The sequence below is a fragment of the Oncorhynchus mykiss genome, chromosome 5, assembly GCF_013265735.2.
Source record: "Oncorhynchus mykiss isolate Arlee chromosome 5, USDA_OmykA_1.1, whole genome shotgun sequence".
Taxonomy (NCBI): Eukaryota; Metazoa; Chordata; class Actinopteri; order Salmoniformes; family Salmonidae; genus Oncorhynchus; species Oncorhynchus mykiss.
In genome coordinates, this window is record NC_048569.1 from 40619222 (window position 1) to 40639135 (window position 19914).

The window sequence follows — 19914 nt, forward strand, 5'->3', positions numbered from 1 at the left end:
TAACTAAACAATGGCAAATTCCTACGGACCAAAGCCACGGGAAGTAGGGGTGCTGAGGGTGCCGCAGAGCCCCCTGAAAATCGGAATAAAAAAATATACTTTTTTAAAAAAATTTTAAAGGCAGTACGCTGGGCCTTTACAAGCCCTGTGTTAACGGACCAATATAGCATCTGTCGCACAGGCACTTGTTTTTTTTATTCAGCAGCGCCCTCAACAGAAAAATGCCTGTGGCTATGGTACTCTTGTCACTTTGCTGTGACCCTTTAATCCAATCTGGTGCAAGCAAACTAGTTAAAAGTGCTCTGAAGTAACCTGCCATCCTAGCCTTTGTGTAAACTCTGTTTCAACTACGCTCGTTGTGGGCTTAATCCAGTTAACCTTTTTGACTCTACACAGCATATTGTACTGCACTCTGTAACGAGGGACCCTGGGCATCTTTTTTTGTTGTGTTTTTCAGAGTCAGTAGAAAGGCCTCTTTAACGACCGTTCCACACCATTAATTGTTTATGGTTCATTGAACAACCATGGGAAACAGTGTTTAAACCCTTTACAATGAAGATCTGTGAAGTTATTTGGATTTTAACTAATTATCTTTGAAAGACAGGGTCAGCTATTTTTTTTGCCGAGTTTGTGTTTTGTGTTAAAACAAAAGGTGTGGTTGAATTTATTCTGCCACTGTGTCTTCTTATTATCTCGGCCTTTAGGCCTATATATCACAGTCGCAAGGCAAATTAATTGACAGATTATAGAGCAAACAATGCTATTATTGCATCACATAGGTTGTAATATGGCTTTTGGGGCAAGGGGGGCTTGGCTTCCCCAGTGATTTTACCCACGCACCACTACTGGATCTTCAGGTCAGAAAGTCAGAGCTCTAGAAAGAGCCCAGAGTTCCCGAGTTGGTTGACCATTCAAAACTATTTTTCCCAGTTGTCTTGAACCCACTGAAGTCGGAAATCTGAGATTACCCAGTTTCCTGTTGTTTTGAATGCAGCATTAATGCTCAGAGGAAGACGGCAGGGTATTCACTTTAAGTCAGGAACCAAAACTCCTCCGTAGTGACCCATGAATGCATTCAGTCACATGACAGCTCGATCAGCTGTTTCGATTTCACTTACTCGCATGTCAACTGAGCGAGGATCACATTCAAATGGGGATTGGGAAGTAGGTCCCAAAATGCTCTTCTAAGCGTTGAGGCTCTGTGCAGGCCAGTCAATATCTTCCACACCAACCTCTAAACAAACCATTTCATTATGGACCTCGCTTTGTGCATTAGGGCATTGTCGTGCTGAAACAGGAATGGGCCTTCCCCAAACTGTTGCCAAAGTTGGAAGCACAGAATCGTCTATGCTGTAGCGTTAAGATTTCATTAAGATTTCCCTTCACTGGACCTAAGGGGCCGAGCTTGAATCATGGAAAAACAGCCCCAGACCATTATTCCTCCACCAAACTTTACAGTTGGCACTATGCATTGGGACAGGTAGCATTCTCCTGCTATCCGCCAAACCCAGATTTGTCTGTCAGATGGTGAAGCGTGATTCATTACTCCAGAGAAGGCCTTTCCACTGCTCCAGAGTCCAATGGCGGCGAACTTTACTCCACTCCAGCCGACGCTTGCCATGGCTGCTCAGCCATGTAAACCCATTTCTTGAAGCTCCCGACAAACAGTAACTGTGCTGACGTTGCTTCCAGAGGCAGTTCGGAACTCGGTAGTGAGTGTTGCAACCGAGGACAGGTGATTTTTCCGCACTACGTGAGCTTGTGTGGCCTACCCCTTCACGGCTGAGCCGTTGTTGCTCCTAGACATTTCCACTTCACAGTAACAGCACTTAAAGTTCACCGGGGCAGCTCTAGCAGGGAAGACATTTGACAAACTGACCTGTTGGAAAGGTGACATTCTACTGTATGATGGTGCCACGTTGAAAGTCACTGAGCTCCTCAGCAAGGCCATTCTACTGCCAATGTTTGCTATGGAGACTGCATGGCTGTGTGCTCGATTTTATACACCGGTTAGCAACGGGTTTGGCTGAAACGGCAGAATCCAGTGTATATACTGAAAAAATAAACACGCTACAATTTCAAAGTTTTTACTGAGTTACAGTTCATAAGGAAATCAATCAATTGAAATAAATGAGTCCCTAATCTATGGATTTCACGACTGGGAATACAGATATGTATCTGTTGGTCACAGATACCTTTAAAAAAGGTAGAGGTGTGGATCAGAAAACCAGTCAGTGTCTGGTGTGACCCCCATTTGACTCATGCAGCGCGACACATCTCCTTCACGTTGATCATACTGTTGTCCCACTCAATGGCTGTGTGAAGTTGCTGGATATTTGCGTGAACTGGAACACAGTCGTACACGTCGATCCAGAGCATCCCAAACATACTCAATGAGTGACATGTCTGGTGAGTATGCAGACCATGGAAGAACTTGGACATTTTCAGCTTCTGGGAATTGTGTACAGATCCTTATGGACATGGGGCCCATGCATTATCATACTGAAACATGTGATGGCAGCGGATGAATGGCATGCAATGGGCCTCAGGATTGTCACGTTATCTGTGCATTCACATTGCCATCGATAATGTCAATGGTGTTCGTTGCTTATGCTTGCCCATACCATAACCCCTACCGCCACCATTGAGCACTGTCAAAGTTGGGAACAAACCGCTCACCCACATGACGCCATACACGTGGTCTGCAGTTGTGGCCGGTTGGAAGTACTGCCAAATTTCCTTAAGATGTCGAGGCGGCTTAAGATAGAAATTAACATTCAATTCTCTGGCAACAGTTCTAGTGGACATTCCTTCAGTCACCATGACAAGTGCACGCTCCCTCAACTTGAGACGTGACAAAATTGCACATTTAAGAGTGGCCTTTTGTCCCCAGCACAAGATGCACCTGTGTAATCATGCTGTTTAAATCAGTTTCTTGATAATGGATTATCTTGGCAAAGGAGAAAAGCTCACTAACAGCTTTTTGTGCGTATGGAGAACATTGAGCTGAAATAAGATGGCATTAAACATGACCAACACTTTCCATGTGCATTCATTTTTGTTCAGTATATATATATATATATAGAAAGTGTATTTTAATGCCCTACTTTTGAATAGTTAAACATTTCCTATTTTAGTATCGGTACATGAGCTTATTTCCTCAAGTATGTACATCAGGAAAGGCAGTTTGACAAACCTATGCAGCATTACCATTTCATGAAAAATACCTTTGGGCATGTCTATTAGGCAGAAATCTACATTTTACCCTAACAGTCAAGAGGTTTACTTGGATTATGATATCCTGTAGATCAAAACAATCCATATTGCCATCTGCAATTGTTATATCAGGCACAACTATGCATATGTTAATGCAGTTGAAATAGGCTGTCAATCATTAAAATAATGCACTCTCGAAAAGCTACTAGGGCCACTACCTTAGACCAACAAATGACTTGGTTGCACTCAGATTCTCAACCAAACTCCAGAAGTTGGTACATTTGTACTCCCTCCCCCCCCCCACACACACATTTTAAAATCATTGGTTTTTAGTGCATGCATGATATCCTCAGACCAGTCAATTCCTTTTTGAATTAACGAGGGGAATGTATGCTTTGGGAGAAAGGAGGAGATTCAGAATGTACCCCTAAATAAGTGGTAAAGGGAAAGTCAAGCAGTGGCTTTTTGAATGACTTATGGATCTTACGGAAATGTGTAAATGAAAGAGTCTTGTTTCATCTTAAGTGTTTGCAAATCATTTTATTCACGACACAGCATTTAGTCCCCCTGCACATGGCTAGAAAAAGTCACAGCAACGGCACAAACATACAAAATAGTTTAACAAATTCAGTTTAAATACATCTTACCCTACCCTGGCACTATGCCCAACCATAGCAAAAATTGATTTCAGTCAAATGTATACAATCTTATTTACAGCAGACCATTTGATCAAAGTGCTTCAGTCCTGATTCTGTTCTTAGGGGAAGAGGGTTTATGTACAATGTTTTACAAATGCTGTAGTAACATGACCTTCCTTAGCTCTCATCTTCCCAGCACAGAATCACACAAAAAAGCTTTATAAGAATGTGCTTCTGGAGATAATGTTCATAAGAAACGTACATATTTTAAGACAGTACTGCCTAAAATATTATTTTCATAAATATTCAGAGAAACATGTTCAGTAGGGGACTGAAGGTTAGAACCAGTATCGCGCCCTGCATGGCCTCACTTCAAAGGACGACCAGTGTACTGAACTAGACGCAAGGTCGCACGTAGTAGAATCTTTGAAATGTTTTGGGGCTAAGGGGGAAGGAGTGGGGATATAAGAGGCCAAGCCCCCAAAATCCCTTGCCACTTTGGACACACTTGGTGTGAGTAGGACAATTCATACATCATTCACACAACTAATGACAAACATCCCCCCAGAAAACACAACTTAATGCACTTCAGAAGGCATCTGGTTGTAGCTCTGTTAAAGAAGCAGAGGTCGTTGGCATGGAGACCAAAGGTAGAAGAAACCGACGGGGTTCACTTGGCAGATTGGTTATGACAAGTCATCTTCTGTATTCACAACTGATATCTGGAAGGAAGACAAAAGCACAATGGAAAGTGGACCTTCACAGGCAGAGAATCTAAACAATTTACCGATTGAGGGCTAAAGTAGTCTGGCTACTAGCAACAATGAATGGGATTTCCCCCTTAGGGGACAGTCTGCAAGTAAACGTAAGGTGATAAGTCACAATGCAAAAAGGGATTGGAAGTTCACACAATCAAGTAGTTAATTACAGAAGTGAACACGCGACTGATTAAGGAGACTACTTACTGCTGGGTAGGTGTGGCCTATATTGGAGGAGTGCCTGCTGATATCAATGTTGAGGTCGTCTTCGGTGGTTTTCAGGTACACTGGATTGTCAAAGTTCATGCTCTTTTTATTCTTCAGCTGCCAGTTACGCCACATCAAGTAGCCTCCTGCAGCAGCCATGGCCAGGAACACTGGGGACAGGAGCCAAAAGTGGGATCAACATAAGCCATACTGTAGTTTAATATCCAGCTAGCCAGAGCCAAGGTTACACAGCGGCGGTGCAATTCAATGGTAACCTGAATAAATCACCACAGCCAATCAACAACTACTATAACTAGGAAAAACCATTGAAGTATTGCTCACCCACCCACTTATCATACAGTTGAGTGTCCTTTAAAAATTATGAGTCATCGACAGCTGCAGGAGAGAGATGCGGGATGGGGCAGTGACAGCGGTACTTACACACAGGGAGGATAACCCAGGCAGCTGCAGATCCTCTAGCTGTAGAGTCCACCTCACGGATGGATGTACTGACGTTGGCTTCTACAACAAAAAAAGTTAGTCTGAATGAGAGTCGGTCCTTTGAGGGACCACGTAAACACAGAACCATACTGGTTTGTGTCGCTATTAGTTTATTTTAGGGTAACCAATAATCACGGTGTACCAAGAATAACCTTGAGGGCCTAAAGTACAATAGACACAACTGGTCATGGAAATAATACTTCTAGGAAATGGAACATAGGTGATATGAGAGTTGGTAGTGACATGACTTGCAAACAAGTTGGTGAATGGAAGGGGGGGGGGCAGAGAGAACCAGCTTTTTTTCCTTCCCTGCCCGTCTGCCAATAGGGTGGCTCTGATCCCTCTGGCAACCCCCTGGTGGGCAGCTGGGCTCTGGAACATTATGTGGCCATCAAGAGCTGGCAAGAACAGGCTGACGGACCAGTAATTTGGCACAAATCACAGTCTAAGGAAAACTACCACTTCTTTTCACCAAGGGCTCAATCAGGGAAGGAGAACTGGGGCTTACCAGCAGGGACAGGTTGGGGGACAACTTTTGGCACCGTGATCACTTTGAACAAAAAAAACTGAGATCAGTGCAACAAAGGCATCTTACAGAAACAAAAAAAAAGGCCTAAACAAATGACTTAAAAAGCAGGCTAATCAAATAAATCCACTACAGATAAAATGCTATATTTGTTACTTTAATTGTGGTCCTTAATTATGCATGCATCCACTGGTTAATTGTAGACGTCACTTAAATCTACCGTTTAACATTCCTGGGTGGATGGCAATAATAGCTACTTCCAAAATTTACTTTGACAGTACAGGAATGTCTAACACTCCAGACATCTTGACTGACCAACTTCCCCATCACCACCTCACACCGCCCCAGTAGAAGGCTGAAAGCTTAGGCTAATCACCATGACGGTGGGTAGCACAGGGAAGCCAGACCAGAGTCATCCAAGAGTAAAATTAAAATCATTGACATCTTTTCTAAGAGCCCAGAAGGCCATGAAACTAGACTACTGGGTCCTGAGTCGTGGCTATAGCCAGGACACGCATGCAGCCCCAGCCGCACATGGCATGCGGGCGGTTGACATCTTTACCTTGGGGGTCAGTGGGACGTATTAGAGCTTTCCCATCATCCTTTGAGGGAGTAGAAGGGCTCACTGTCATAAGAGAGCAGAGTATTGTAACGCTTTGGCAAAACTTCAATCACAGCTTCACATTCTGACTACAGTTGCATGTTAGCATGTTACCATGCAGCTTTTTCATGTTACTTTATGTCACAAATTAATTCCTAGCGGAAAAACAGGAAAGCGGAGCAACGCGAAGCACAGAAGCGTTTGAAAAAAAAATTGCAGAAGTGATCCAAAATTACTAGAGGGAAATGAAATCAATTTCTATACTACTGTCCAGCTAACCATAGAGCCTTGTTCAATTGCCAAAGGAATTGGCGACAAAAAGCAGGAAATGTTAAGGCCTATATTACTCTATAGTAGTGCAAAATCTGAAGGCTGCTCATGTAGGATTATGAGCGGCATGAATGAAATGAAGCAGGAGAGACGATTAGAGCAGACAAAATATTATCCACACTTGACTTATAACTGAGCCTAAATTACCACAAGAAATAATCTTTATTCATTGATCATTTAATAAAGATCTTTATTAAATTAAGAGCATAGACTACACTGCATGACAGTATAACAGTATTTTAGGCGATAGATCTTGGTTAATGGCAGTGAGGTGCACAGCCTGAGCTTTCCCCGCTAGTACCCTCACTAAGCAAATCCGACCCCTTTGTCTCATGCAAATGAAAAGCGTCAAGCACACCGTCTATATCCTAGCATTCCATCAATTACCAGACAAGACACCTTCTATTTGGGGAGAACACATGTTGCTTTCTGGATCAAATCTAAAAAAAGCAGTATATAAAGCATTCAAGTGACAGGAGTCCCTCTAATTGGCCCCTACAATAACCCCCTGTCCCCTCCGCACCCCGGGTGGTTCATTCAATCAAACTGCTTTTAAAAAGCCTAGTGCCATCTCAACTATATTCCCAAACATCAGTGGCTCTGAGAGGGGAAGAAAAAGCAGCAGAGGCTTTTAGAAGGGCAGTTGGGATGAAGCAGAAGACAGGCAAACAGAGGGCCAGACAGCCTGGCTACAGCGGTCAGGCTTCACAAGCAACACAGAGGGGAAAGAAATGCTTGGGTGACAGAATGGGAGTTAAAGGCCTCTAAAGAGAGAGGGCTCGTACAAAAAAAATAAATAAAAAATAAAATAAAAAAACGGCATCACAGCACAGTTTAACCCCTCACTGCCCAACCGGATGTTAAGGGTAAGGTACTTGCCTGGTCGACAGTGAAGGCCGTTTGAAGCGAGCGTCTGGCCTTTAGGACACACGCACGTGTATTTGGGGGAGTATTTGTTGATCTGTGGAGCTGGCAGGCACATGTAGGCACAGCCACCGTTCTGAGCCTTCTCATTGCACCAGTTTGTTCCTGTGTGGAATCAAAATGGAGGGAACCAGTTAGCCACTGCCTGTGCCCCATACTTCTAGGATACATTACGTGAAGAACTACGCTACTTTGCCTTAAAAACGCAGATCAATCTAGTCACACCTACATAACAGCATTTTGATGTCCTAAAATATCCTAGTCAGTGTGTTTTTTTTAAAGCATTGAGAGGCTAGCCAGTTAAGGAAAGGTCAAAAACAAGGATCCTGCCATGCACTAACGGTTACAGGGGTCAATGGAGTTGACTGAAGACAGTTACATATGAGTGTGGAGCTGTGAATTTCACAGAGGCAGCAAACACAGCCCTCTCTCCCTGTGATCTAGGCTAACTAACATAGCCTGATCACTGGGGCTTGGGAGAGAGAGAGGGCTAACATCTGGCAGCCTTACCAGGCAGCTGGATTAGCTCGTGGTAAACAATGATGTCCTGTGGCTCGTTCAGATTGCTTGCCAGGGTAATCACATCAGAGCCTGTGAACTTGTTTGCTCCGTAGATTGCCTCGTTCTCCCCATCTGTCCAAAACACTCGATCCTGAAACAAAACCAGTCACACACTAAACCCCAGAGCAGATGCCAGTAGAAATGGCTTGGGACCTAAGCTTCAGAGAAGGAAATACTTTTGAAGACACCAAACAGATATTTATTCTAACAGTAATTCTGTCAAATGCCACCAGGGGTAAATGCCGTTGATCACCACACGGAGAAAATCATGGGGTTTACAGAAAACCAGTTATGGTGAAACCAATTATGAATGTCAATAAAAGCATGTGTTTGCTGGGTAGCATTAACACGAGAAGCAATCCAATTGTAGACGCAAAACTACAATCTGTCAATTACCCTGCCAGTGTATTAGTTATAATAAGTAGCTTTCGCACACTTATATATACACACACACACACACACATTTCACCACCATCACAGCGCATCGAGAGCCATACCTCAAACACAGTGACAGCGAAGGGGTGAGCCAGGTATCCTGGGGACTGGAGCACTTTCCTCCGGTTGTCTCCGTTCAGGTCGACACTAGAGAGCATGTGCAACTTTGAGTCCACCCAATACAGTCTACTCTTGATCAGGTCTAAGGGAAGGAAATGAATACACATCACACCCTGTCGCCGTCAAATCAATTGAACCTGCTCAAAGGGTAAATGCACATGAGGTATAATGCAGTGACGGGCCAATCAGAATCCAGCTTCACCCACCCAGGGTGATGCCATTGGGCCACTGAATATCAGTCTCGACCAGGACCTGCCTGTCAACCCCGTTCATGCCCGACTTCTCAATCTTAGCTGGTTCACCCCAATCTGACCAGTACAAGAATCTAGAACACGGGCAGAGAGGAGATCAAATCGTTATAAGGGTAAAGAAAGGTGGAAGCATTCAGGAACAGAAATGCAGAACCCCCATTAAATACAGTAACTTTACCCAGAGAGTGGATCAACAGCGACAGACGCAGGCTCTTTCAAACCGCTGTCAAAGAGAACTTTCCGTTTGGTGCCGATGAAGTTGGCCACAGCTATGGTCTTGGTACCGAGGTCTGACCAGTAGATGTTCTTGTAGATCCAGTCAACGGCGATCCCCACTGGTGTCTGGACGTTATCTATCACCTTCACATGACTTCCTACATCTCCTCGCTTATCCAACACCGTGCTGGAAAGACAAGGGATTGAGAAACATCTGTGCTCGGTTTGAAGTTACTCATTGAGCCAAAAAGAAATGTAGTTTGTAGGGTTGAACGGTTTACTGCTGGGAAGTATAGCGAACATATGCTCAGTGAACTTTGGCCCTGGTTACCATGTAAAACTGATTTCATACGTCTGTCAGAAACCAGTGATAACAGGTCAAGGTGAACACAGACTCCATGATAATAGACCATCTATGGGCTGAGACTTAATCCCATAGCTACCTGAAGACGGGACCCATAGCTACCTGAAGACGGGACCCATAGCTACCTGAAGACGGGACCCATAGCTACCTGAAGACGGGACCCATAGCTACCTGAAGACGGGACCATTAGCTACCTGAAGACGGGACCATTAGCTACCTGAAGACGGGACCATTAGCTACCTGAAGACGGGACCATTAGCTACCTGAAGACGGGACCATTAGCTACCTGAAGATGGCCCTCTGGCTCAGGTCTGCCCAGAAGAGCGTCTGCTGGGTGAAGTCTGCATCCAGTGCCACTGTGTTCCGCAGCTGCTCCACGATCTGTGTGTACTCCCTCCTCTCCAGACCCAGCTTCCGGATGTCCCTCCGGTTAGTGAAGATCAGACAGGGCTCCGTGCCTTGAGGGAGCCACAGACACTCATTCATAATGACGATACAATGGAGCCTTTTAAGTCAGTCCTCATGTCAGAACAACACTAATCACGAGTCACCGAGTCAGGAATGGCACAAAAAAACATCCCCCAGCTGGACTTCTCAGATCAAGGTCATTGCAAACTATATCACTGCTTTTCCATTTGAGCTTGGACTACAATAAATAAATAAAATATATAGCAGCTTGAGAAGTCAAACACATTGATCAGGACAGATCGACATGGGGTACCGAGTCCATTGGACCGGATGCCCATTAGTGACGCCGCGTTCCTCTAGCGTGCCAACGTCTGCCTAGGCATCCCTCTGCCATGTGCTCGTGGTGGTACAGCATGGTGTATACACGCCAGGCTGAGCCAACTTACCCACGGCCTTGCACACTCCCGTGGTGGGGTCCATCTGGTAACTGTTGTGGCACTCGCACTTATACCCTCCCTTCAGGTTGATACAGATCTGACTACAGATCCCAGGATTCATACACTCATCGATGTCTGCAGGAAAGGGAAAAACATGAATAGTCACTAACAGTAGGAGGTCAATGAATTTAGTTGTGAATACCAAGTCAAATGTAAGAGATGTAGTACATCTCAATACCCAGTTAAACGTCAGCTGAAAACACCTTTCTTTCGCATGAGAGTTAATATCAAATAGTGTATGGGTTAATGATTAGATATGGCTCCTACCCCCGCAGGTTTTACGGTCTATGAGCTGCAGTCCAGGGGTGCAGTCACACTCGTAGCCAATCACCATGTCCCTGCACATGTGGGAGCAGCCGCCATTGTTCAGCAGACACTCGTTCAGGTCTGAGACGGGAACAGCAGAACAGTGGTTACTCATGCCCTTTATTCACAAACAAAGGCCTGCCTGAAAATCAATCACATCAGTGGACTGGCTTCGGCTGGCTGAACGATAGCGGACTAATGGGAATCGCTGTAGCGTAGGACGAGTTTGACAAGGACAATACGAGGTATCCGACATGGGACAGGTCAAAAGGGTAAAATGTATATAGTAAGTGGTATACACAAACAGACCGAACACTTGCGTCAACCCCATAATGTTCTGCGGTCTACAACCAGGGCAGTATTGCAACTTGCAAGGCAACCCACTCCAGTGAAAGCACTCATGGCTCTTCATCGTGACTGAACAAATCACAAGACTACACACACACTAACTGATCTCATCCTCGCGTCGCTTCTACTGCTTAATTATAAACAGGTTTGGTTCCCGTCCATCCACTTACTGCACTCTTTGATGGGCTCGTCGCTCCAGTCAGGACAGTCCCGGGCCTTGTTGCACACTTTGCTCATCTCGATACACTCGCCACTCCGACACTTGAACCTGTCAGGGCCGTTGCACTGCGTCACTGAGTCGTGAAAGAGAAAGGTGACATTACAAACCGGTGAGGCTGTTAAACAGGTACAGTGACACAATGGAAGTGGGTGTAGGAGATTGAGTCGACCGTCTACAAATGTTGTGGATGTAACCATAGAAACACGGAGTGCTTAATTGCACGTGCAACCAATGCAATTCATGTGACGGCTTGAAGTCAATACTTCCATAATCTCATTGCTGTAATCCTGAATATCAAATTATAGTATTTATTGAGCATATTTTGCCCCAACTCATACAGGAATATCTGAACGCCGACGCAAAAATGACCTCGTTTGTGGAAACGTTCTGTAGTGTAGCAACACCATGTACATTCGTTCGGGACGACATTACTTCTGGTTGAACACTCACAGTTTTTGCAGTTGACTTCGTCGGTGCCATCTGCACAATCACGCAAGCTGTTGCACTGTCTGCTGCCGTGGATACAGGTGCCGTCCTCGCATTTGAACTGATCTGGCCTACAGGTACGAACAGCTGGAAAGGAGAGGACACAGACCTGTCACACCATTTAACCCTTAACTCCATTTGCACTCAATACTTACACCACGGTCATAACCATAAAAAAAAAACAGAAACCCATGACAGCTGCTGTGGACACGGAGTATAAAGACAAGCACGTTTCTTTTATGGCCAGATCCTTTTATTGCAATATTGTTTTATTGTAATAGAAGGCTCCATTTATGATCATATGAAAGCAGCGCAATCTGACCTGTGTAGCAAAAAAAAAAAAAAAAAAAAAAAAAAAAAAAAAAAAAAAAAAATCGGCTGGCCTGCTGGAACTTGCAGGTGGTCTGATTAAGCCGCTCCACACTTACGACAGTTTTCTTCGTCGCTGCCGTCCTTGCAGTCGGCGTCTCCGTCACAGCGCCACTTGCGGTGGATGCACTCCCCGGAGCCACACTGCGTCTCGCTGGGTGAACATTTAGCCGGGGGCGTGGGGTGGCGACCACAGCGCTGAGGGGATTCGTCCGATTGGTCCTGGCAATCCACATCGTCGTCACACACCCAGCTGCCAGGGATACAGGTGGCGTTGCCACACTGAAACTCGCTGGGGCCGCAGGACGACGGGGCGCACTCCTGCTCGTCACTCGTGTCGCCACAGTCGTCCTCGCCGTTGCACACAAAGTTACGGGAGATGCAGCGGCCGCTCGCACAGGTGAACTCCAGCGAGGCGCACGTGATGTTACCTGTGTGAGTGAACGGAGTACTCAGTACTGTGACGCCAATGTAGGAATCAACAACCATGTACTCCTAAATTAACTGTTGCTGCTTGGAGTCATTCAAAAATACACAGTAAGGAAATCCACCTAGCGGTTCGAGGGACACCTCTCGCCCTACGGCTACATGGCAAATAGACTCACCGCAGTTAATTTCATCCTCGCCGTTATCGCAGTCCTTCTCTCCATCACACTTCCAAAAGACCGGGATGCATTGGGTGGACCCGGCGCCACAGCTAAACTCATTCACACGGCAGGTCCTGGTGTCTGCAGGGCACATGGATGGAGAGGGAGTGAATTTATAGACCTTTAGTGCTGCAAGTGTTTGGAATGGGAAATGCTTAACACACAATTCTGCAGGGCGCTGGGCTAGGCCGGCTAATGGAGCACTGAGCGATATATTGAGCCGAGCACTGAGTCGACTGCCTCTGACAGCAAACGTAGGCGGTTAGACAAATGTTATACATTTTCAAATCAATTGATCTTGATGTGTTCAACAAGATTAGATTGAGATTAGTGTGTGTACACTCCCTCACTTTACAGGGTAGGTACTGTATAGAGCAGATTACGAATGCTTCCTTAACTAGGCTGAGAGTCCAGAGCACGTCTTCGAGCCCATTCAAAACTCCTACAAGCCTCTATCTAGTGGCGATTGGCACAACGCCTGTTGGTTAGGAAGCAAACCTAGAGGAATTTAATATTTCAATCAAAGACAAGCCATCAGGAACTGACCTACTAATCATACCATTGAAGCAGAGGAGACAGACGAGTCATGTGTAACAGGGATATAGGAAGGTCTGGTGAGAGTGCTCGCTACCAAAATCAATGAAACTATTTCTGAGAAATGCATGTGAAAGCATGCTGGGCAGTATCAGTCAGAAGAGCTTGTGAAGCGTTAGCTCCACATCGGCGAAGAAAACTCATACTGCTCCTAATGTAACATCACACACACACAACGGGCTCAGAGAGTAATGTACGATGGCAGATGAACTGACAGACCCGTGTTGGAAATATTCTTAACGTCACATCAAATCAACATTTTATAAAGCCCGTCTTACATCAGCTGATGTCTCAAAGTGCTGTACAGAAACCAAGGCTAAAACCCCCAAAACAGCAAGCAATGCAGGTGTAGAAGCAGCCTCGTGTAACCTAATGCACTTTTGGGAGCGAATTGCTTAATAGACAACTGCTTCTAACTAAAGGACAATTTTGGGAGAATTAAGAGTTCCTCAATATTTAAATGTGGTGACTCACATCCTCACACAAACATCACCATGCCTACAGACAGAGCGCTTTTCCGACAGCTGGTCAAACAAACCAGTGACGTCTTGACCTGCACGTACACACAAACCACCCCAAATAGGACTGACACCCTGCTCATTGTGTACTGCAGTGGAATACATTGCTGCTGCCCACATCACTGGGAACAATCCCGTTTGGAACATTAAATGAAGGCTTGTAATGTGGCCACCTGGTCTCTATGCAAGTCGAACTATGCGAGGGTGCACGGAGGACATGCACTTAAAGCAGTATAGCGGAAAGAGCCAGAGTAACCTGATCTAATCTGGATCCAAAGCCATATCCACAAACTGACACAGCTGTTGCATTGGCTGACCGTGGGAGGCACATGGTGAAACTGATTAAACGCCCGTGTGAGATTGACAACCTGACCCACTTATTATGGAAGACACAGTATAATGAAAAGTTGGGTTAAATTGCAAGTGAAGGCAAAATTTATTTTAGACAGGGATACATTTCTCAACTGAATACGAAGATCAGAAGGAAAGGGAGTCCCAATCTGGGGCTGGCTTGTTGCAGGTCACTTACGGCAAACATCCACGCTCTCGTCAGAGCCATCCTCGCAGTCTGGCTCACCGTCGCAGTGCCATCTCTTGGGGACGCATTGGCCATTGCGACAGACAAAATCCACCTCCGCACAGGTCTTACGAACTGCAAAGGCAAAGCGGCATCGAGTGCGTTAGTGATACAGTATGCGAGCGTCAGAATCAGACCACCAAGCAGCAAGTGAAGCATCTTGGTCTTTCAGTGTGAGGACAAAATCCGCCCCAAAGTACCAACCAAAATATCACAAATAAGAGCCGAAGGTCAGCTCCGGACTAAACCAATATAAGGATTGACAATGTGCCCTTTAAAATCAGTCACTATAGTGTATATTTAGTATAGTGGTCTATTTCAGGATTTCCAAATGTGGTTCTGGGGCCCCACTACACAGCTGATTCAAATAATCAAAGCTTGAAGATGAAGTGTTTATTTTCAATCAGCTGTGTAGTGCTAGGACAATAACCAAGAGGTGCACCCAGGGGGCCCTCAGGACAGAGTTTGGGGAAATCCTGGTCTATTGCACTGAGCATAGTATTAGTCAAACAGACCTCCACAATGGCAAAGCACTCACCCTCGCACATACCCCACCCTATTTTCAGTCACTTCATGTCCACTGTGCTAAAGAGCCTTCTCACAGGCCATTCCTCCTTGTGACTAGATTGCCACCTATTGCCAGAGGCCCCTCTAACTCTTATGGAAGTCCCATCAACATTAATGTCACCAGGGCTGTGTTGGTAATGTATACAGTCAATAGAGGGATCGACGGGCAGAGAGACAAAGGAAACAGATGGGCAGGTAATCCATAGTAACACTAAAGTGGTTATGTCAGCACAGATTTCATTGAGACCGCAACACACATCCCTTTCTACAGCAACCTCTTCTTCCCTCCATCCTGCTCCGTCTCATCCCCCATGACCCAGATAGCACAGAAAATCAAGGTGACACTCCGTTTGCCCAGATGGGGCTCGTGGGCGCGTCTCCATCACGGCCATTTTTAGCTCTCCAGAACCGGCGCCACTTACACCAGGTCATGATAACCCCGGTGGATTCAGACACAGCACCAACAGGGCCAAGATTAACAGGCTATGCCACTGATTTATCACCGATCTGATGAAATAGTGTGAGAGGCGGTTCGTGCTTCTCACCACAGGTGTGCTCATCACTGCCGTCGGAGCAGTCCTCATCCCCGTCACACTGCCAGACAGATGGGATGCAGCGGCCATTCCCACACTGGAACTGACTGGGCTCACATTCTGTCTTCGATCCTGTAAGGAACAAGGAAATACTCATTGCACAACAATGTAGAACTGGCGTTTGCGTCCCCAGGCTTCAAGGACTACCACATTCCATCTCGTTCAGCACCAAATTGAAAGTCCTGACCTGGGTCGTGTCTGTAGGACACAGAAACACAAAATAAGCCATCACTACATGCACACATTCAGCCAATCGATGGTTAAGGCAAAATCAAAAGCCAGAGTCAAATTCTAAAATGACTGTCTATGGGGTTAATATTGACAGAGGGAAGAGAGTTCATTTGACGTCAACAATAACCCACTGTGCCCTAGGTACCAGCCAGCCACAGTGAAACACGGCATATGGCTCCTGTATGACAGAGTGGCTGTTGCCAGCCAGCTACGAGCCTGTGCAGAGAGGAGAAAGTACAGCCGGACCATGTCTAATGACCCCCTGCTCCTCAGAGTGTGCCTGAGTGACCTGCTCAGCATGGTACACTTCTGCAGCATGGAGCTAACAGACCTGTGTGACGTGAGGCCAATACCACCAGCACAATAGTCTGCCTGGGACCGACTAGTAATTGTCCTGGGCAGTGGCCAAAGGGTGTCCGAAATGGCACCCTATTGCCTAAATGGCGCACACACTTTTGAACAGACACCTCGAGTCAAAAGCAGTGCACTAAATAAGCAAAAGGGTGCCATTTTCAGACAGCCATTTTCTAAACAAGCCAGCAGATCAGGCTCTTGAAGGGTAGAATGCCAAAGAACGATCAAGAGGGTCATATAAAGCAGAGCGCTTGCAGTGTGGACATTAGCATAAGTCTCAGGGGCACTACCAAACAAGTGGCTGATATGGGTCCTCATACACACAGGACTACACATAGTAGAGAGATTACATTAATCAGTGCCACTCATGCCCAAACCGTCCAGTGATAGTTCCAAGGCAAGGACCGGTGTGTAGCAGCAGTGCTCCTAGAGTGGTTCACACTACAGCTAAACCAATGACCCCCCCAAACCGCAACTAGAATAAGGCTGGTCCTGAGGGGCAGGGCATCAAAATGAAATCCCAGGCCAAAATAAATGGAGACTTGCATAATCATACACACTGAGGCTGAATCATGTGAATATTAGTCATTAGTCAACTGTATAGGTCCTACTGCTCGTCTGTTCTATGGAGCAAGCACAGCTCACAGCAGGAGTTACCTCAGATACATCTCTGCTATTGTAACACATTTTGTGCTGCGGTTGCTTCACTGAAAAGCCTGGGGCAGTGGATCTGTTGATTAAAACTTGATAGTAGGCAATAACTTGGACGAATACTGACCAAAAATATAAATGCAACATTTTACTTTTCATAGGAAATCAATCATTTTAAATAAATGCATAAGGCCATAATCTAGGGATTTCACATGACTGGGAATACAGATATGCATCTGTTGGTCACAGATCCCCCCCCCCCCCCACAAAGAAAAAAGGATCCCATCATGCATCTCTGCATTCAAATTGCCATCGATGAAATGCAAGTGTGTTCATTGTATGCCTGCCCATACCCGCACAGCCACCCTGGGGCACTCAGTTCACAACATTGACATCAGCAAACCGCTTGCCCACACATGGTCTGCGATTTAGAGGCCAGTTGGACATACTGCCAAATTCTCTAAAACAATGTTGGAGACTGCTTATGGTAGAGAAATGAACATTCAATTCTCTGGCAACAGCTCTGGTGGACATTCCTGCAGTCACCATGGCAATTGCATGCTCCCTCAACTAGACAATCTTGCGTGACAAAGCTGCACATTTTAGAGTAGCCTTTTATTGTCCACAGCACAAGATGCACCTGTGTAATTATCATGCTGTTCAATCAGCTTCTTGATATGCCACACTTGTCAGGTTGATGAATTCTCTTGGCAAAGGAGAGATGCTGACTAACAGGGGCATAAACATTTGAGAGAAATACACTTTTTGTGTGTATGGAAAAAGTCTGGGATCTTATTTCAGCGCATGAAACCAACACTACATGTACACGGATCTAAAATATAAACGCAACATTAGGGAATAAACCCACCAACCAAACTAAAGCAGGCGTACTAACGCCTATTGGCAGCTTGCTGATCGTCTCATTATTTATCATTTTCAAATTAATTGTAGGCTTCAAGTGTTTGCAATTGTGCAATCATTAATAGCAGAAGGTCTGAAACACTCCAAGGAAATATGTAATTAGTGTTAGATCAATGTCATTGTGAAATGTATGGTTAATACTCAAATAACCAGTTTCCATAATGAAAGCCATAGGGCAAACATTAACTGTTGTAGGTAGGCCTAGCCTACTCTTATTTCATTGTATTATATACTTTTAATTGAGTAACAAGAGACATTTCAAAAAAATATGCGCATCTTTCATTCAGGCCCATTGTCTACTTTGATTGACAAACTAATTTCCGTTCGCCACAGATTGTGTCCTTCTGTAGTCCCTGTCCGCTGTGGTGGCCTACAGTCTGAAGACAACGCGCTTTTGAGCACTATTGGTCTCAGTATCACAACCAAAATGGAGAATAAAAGCCTTGGTCCTTGGACACAGCTCCATTTTAATTAGGTCAAGGAGAACCTAATTTGCGTATGGTCTCGCTCAATTCACGAAGTGAAAACAATCGGAGATGCAACAACAAAAGCCCCCGACACTAATAAAATGTTATTTTCACGGTGTGGCAAAACATACCCCTTCACGCTCAATGACAAAGCTAAACACTTCATAGATGGTCTACATACCGATAGGGTAATACAGACAAGCGCTTAATCGCCAATGCCATGCACTGCAATCCAATAGTCCGCAAATAATAAGTCACCTGTTCTTTATAAATTTGTTCTTTATAAATCCCCCCGAAGAGAAGAATGTGGTGTTGCTACGCTGTCCCACTGGCCAGTGTGAAACAACATATCAATCCATTGAAGGCTCGCCCCAATCTTCAGGAATAAATGATCACTGGTGGAACATTCTGTAACCTACAGAGAGCGAATGTTAAAGAGAAGATTCCAAATACATCCTACCCCCCTATATCAGTAATATCGACTTCAGATTCATTGCAACCCAAACCAATTACCCACACTGACCATTTAAAAAAAACGACGGTATATGTTTCTAGTGTAACGACCACGTAGCCTACATAAACACAGGCCTTTTGCCTGGCCGCATTTAAAACGACCGACACCTAAAGACTAAAAGCAATTATTCTGGAGTTTGTCAAACCTAGGCATTTTATCGGAAACGGCAAATGTTGGACTAAAACAATATGCTGAGGGCACTGAAAACCCGTCTGCCCGTTTTGTGCCATATTCGTAGAACGAAAGCAAGGTTGAGTATTACATTGCCGCTGTCAGTCCTGTGTAAAGAAACCATAGGCAGGTGTAATGGGCATAACCAACCCGGTGTTGTACCAACACATTGAAATAGACCACAAAACGTTCAGACATGTACAATTAGGCTACGTACCGTGTACAACACCACACTGCTGAAGACATATTGGTAGGATAAGGAGCCCAAGAATAGACGTGACCATTTCGCAGTGTGAGCTGGCCTGGTCGTTCTGCGCGGATATTCACACTGCTACGGATACGACACCTAGCTGGAGAAAACAAAAACCTAGCGCCAACCACGCGCTTTTTATCTCATTTAGGCAACACCGGTCAGGCTCTCCCTCCTCTCAAGCTGGTCATCGAGCTGCAAGCCATGTCCTAATTTACTGATAACATCAACCTGCACCAAACAACCGCGCCAGCAGAGCTGTGTGTGAGCTTTCCCCCCCTCCTTCAAAATGTCATTTTACAAAACAGTAACCCTTTCCCTGCCCACCGGTGATGTTAGGCTATGTGTAATGCTATTCTGATGGGAAGTGTTTCGATGCATATGCTATTACAATTCATAACTGTAGCCGAGATGAAAATGTATGTATGATTGTCAAGGGGCAATTGCGGTTAGCTGAGTGATTGATTGACCGATTGATTCCACTAATTGGTTAATTGATTGATTACTAGTCAATCTAGCGTGAGCGGGACATATCACTGGCCAGACTTCATGGGACTGTGGATAAAAAATAAAGGAT

The 19914-nt window shown here is 45.2% G+C and overlaps 1 protein-coding gene across 2 annotated transcripts; it reads right to left on the bottom strand.

The window, feature by feature from the left end:
• Window positions 1-3736: 3736 nt before the first annotated feature.
• On the bottom strand, window positions 3737-19633 carry LOC100136015 (ovary specific vitellogenin receptor). Of its 2 annotated transcripts, XM_036977501.1 has the most exons (20): window positions 19305-19633; window positions 15731-15850; window positions 14571-14693; window positions 12888-13010; window positions 12342-12713; window positions 11878-12000; window positions 11378-11500; window positions 10821-10940; window positions 10503-10628; window positions 9935-10106; window positions 9247-9471; window positions 9024-9142; window positions 8760-8899; window positions 8212-8353; window positions 7657-7806; window positions 6409-6471; window positions 5829-5870; window positions 5261-5341; window positions 4820-4989; window positions 3737-4576 (listed from the first exon to the last, which is right to left on the bottom strand). In XM_036977501.1, exons 1-20 carry the CDS (start codon window positions 19369-19371, stop codon window positions 4541-4543), a joined length of 2637 nt encoding a protein of 878 aa, XP_036833396.1. In that variant the 5' UTR covers window positions 19372-19633; the 3' UTR covers window positions 3737-4540. The 2 variants fall into 2 exon arrangements, with proteins under 2 accessions (XP_036833396.1, XP_036833397.1); XM_036977502.1 differs by lacking the exons at window positions 5829-5870; window positions 6409-6471 and having other exon boundaries at window positions 19305-19632.
• Between the last annotated feature and the right edge of the window lie 281 nt (window positions 19634-19914).

Excerpts from the sequence above, each read along its gene's own strand:
- LOC100136015 (XM_036977501.1), bottom strand. The coding sequence starts at position 19,371 with ATGGTCACGTCTATTCTTGGGCTCCTTATCCTACCAATATGTCTTCAG. Across the intron at positions 14,694-15,730 it reads CAGTGATGAGCACACCTGTG|TTCGTAAGACCTGTGCGGAG; the intron begins GTGAGAAGCACG and ends TTGCCTTTGCAG. Across the intron at positions 11,501-11,877 it reads CGAAGTCAACTGCAAAAACT|TGACGCAGTGCAACGGCCCT; the intron begins GTGAGTGTTCAA and ends TTCACGACTCAG.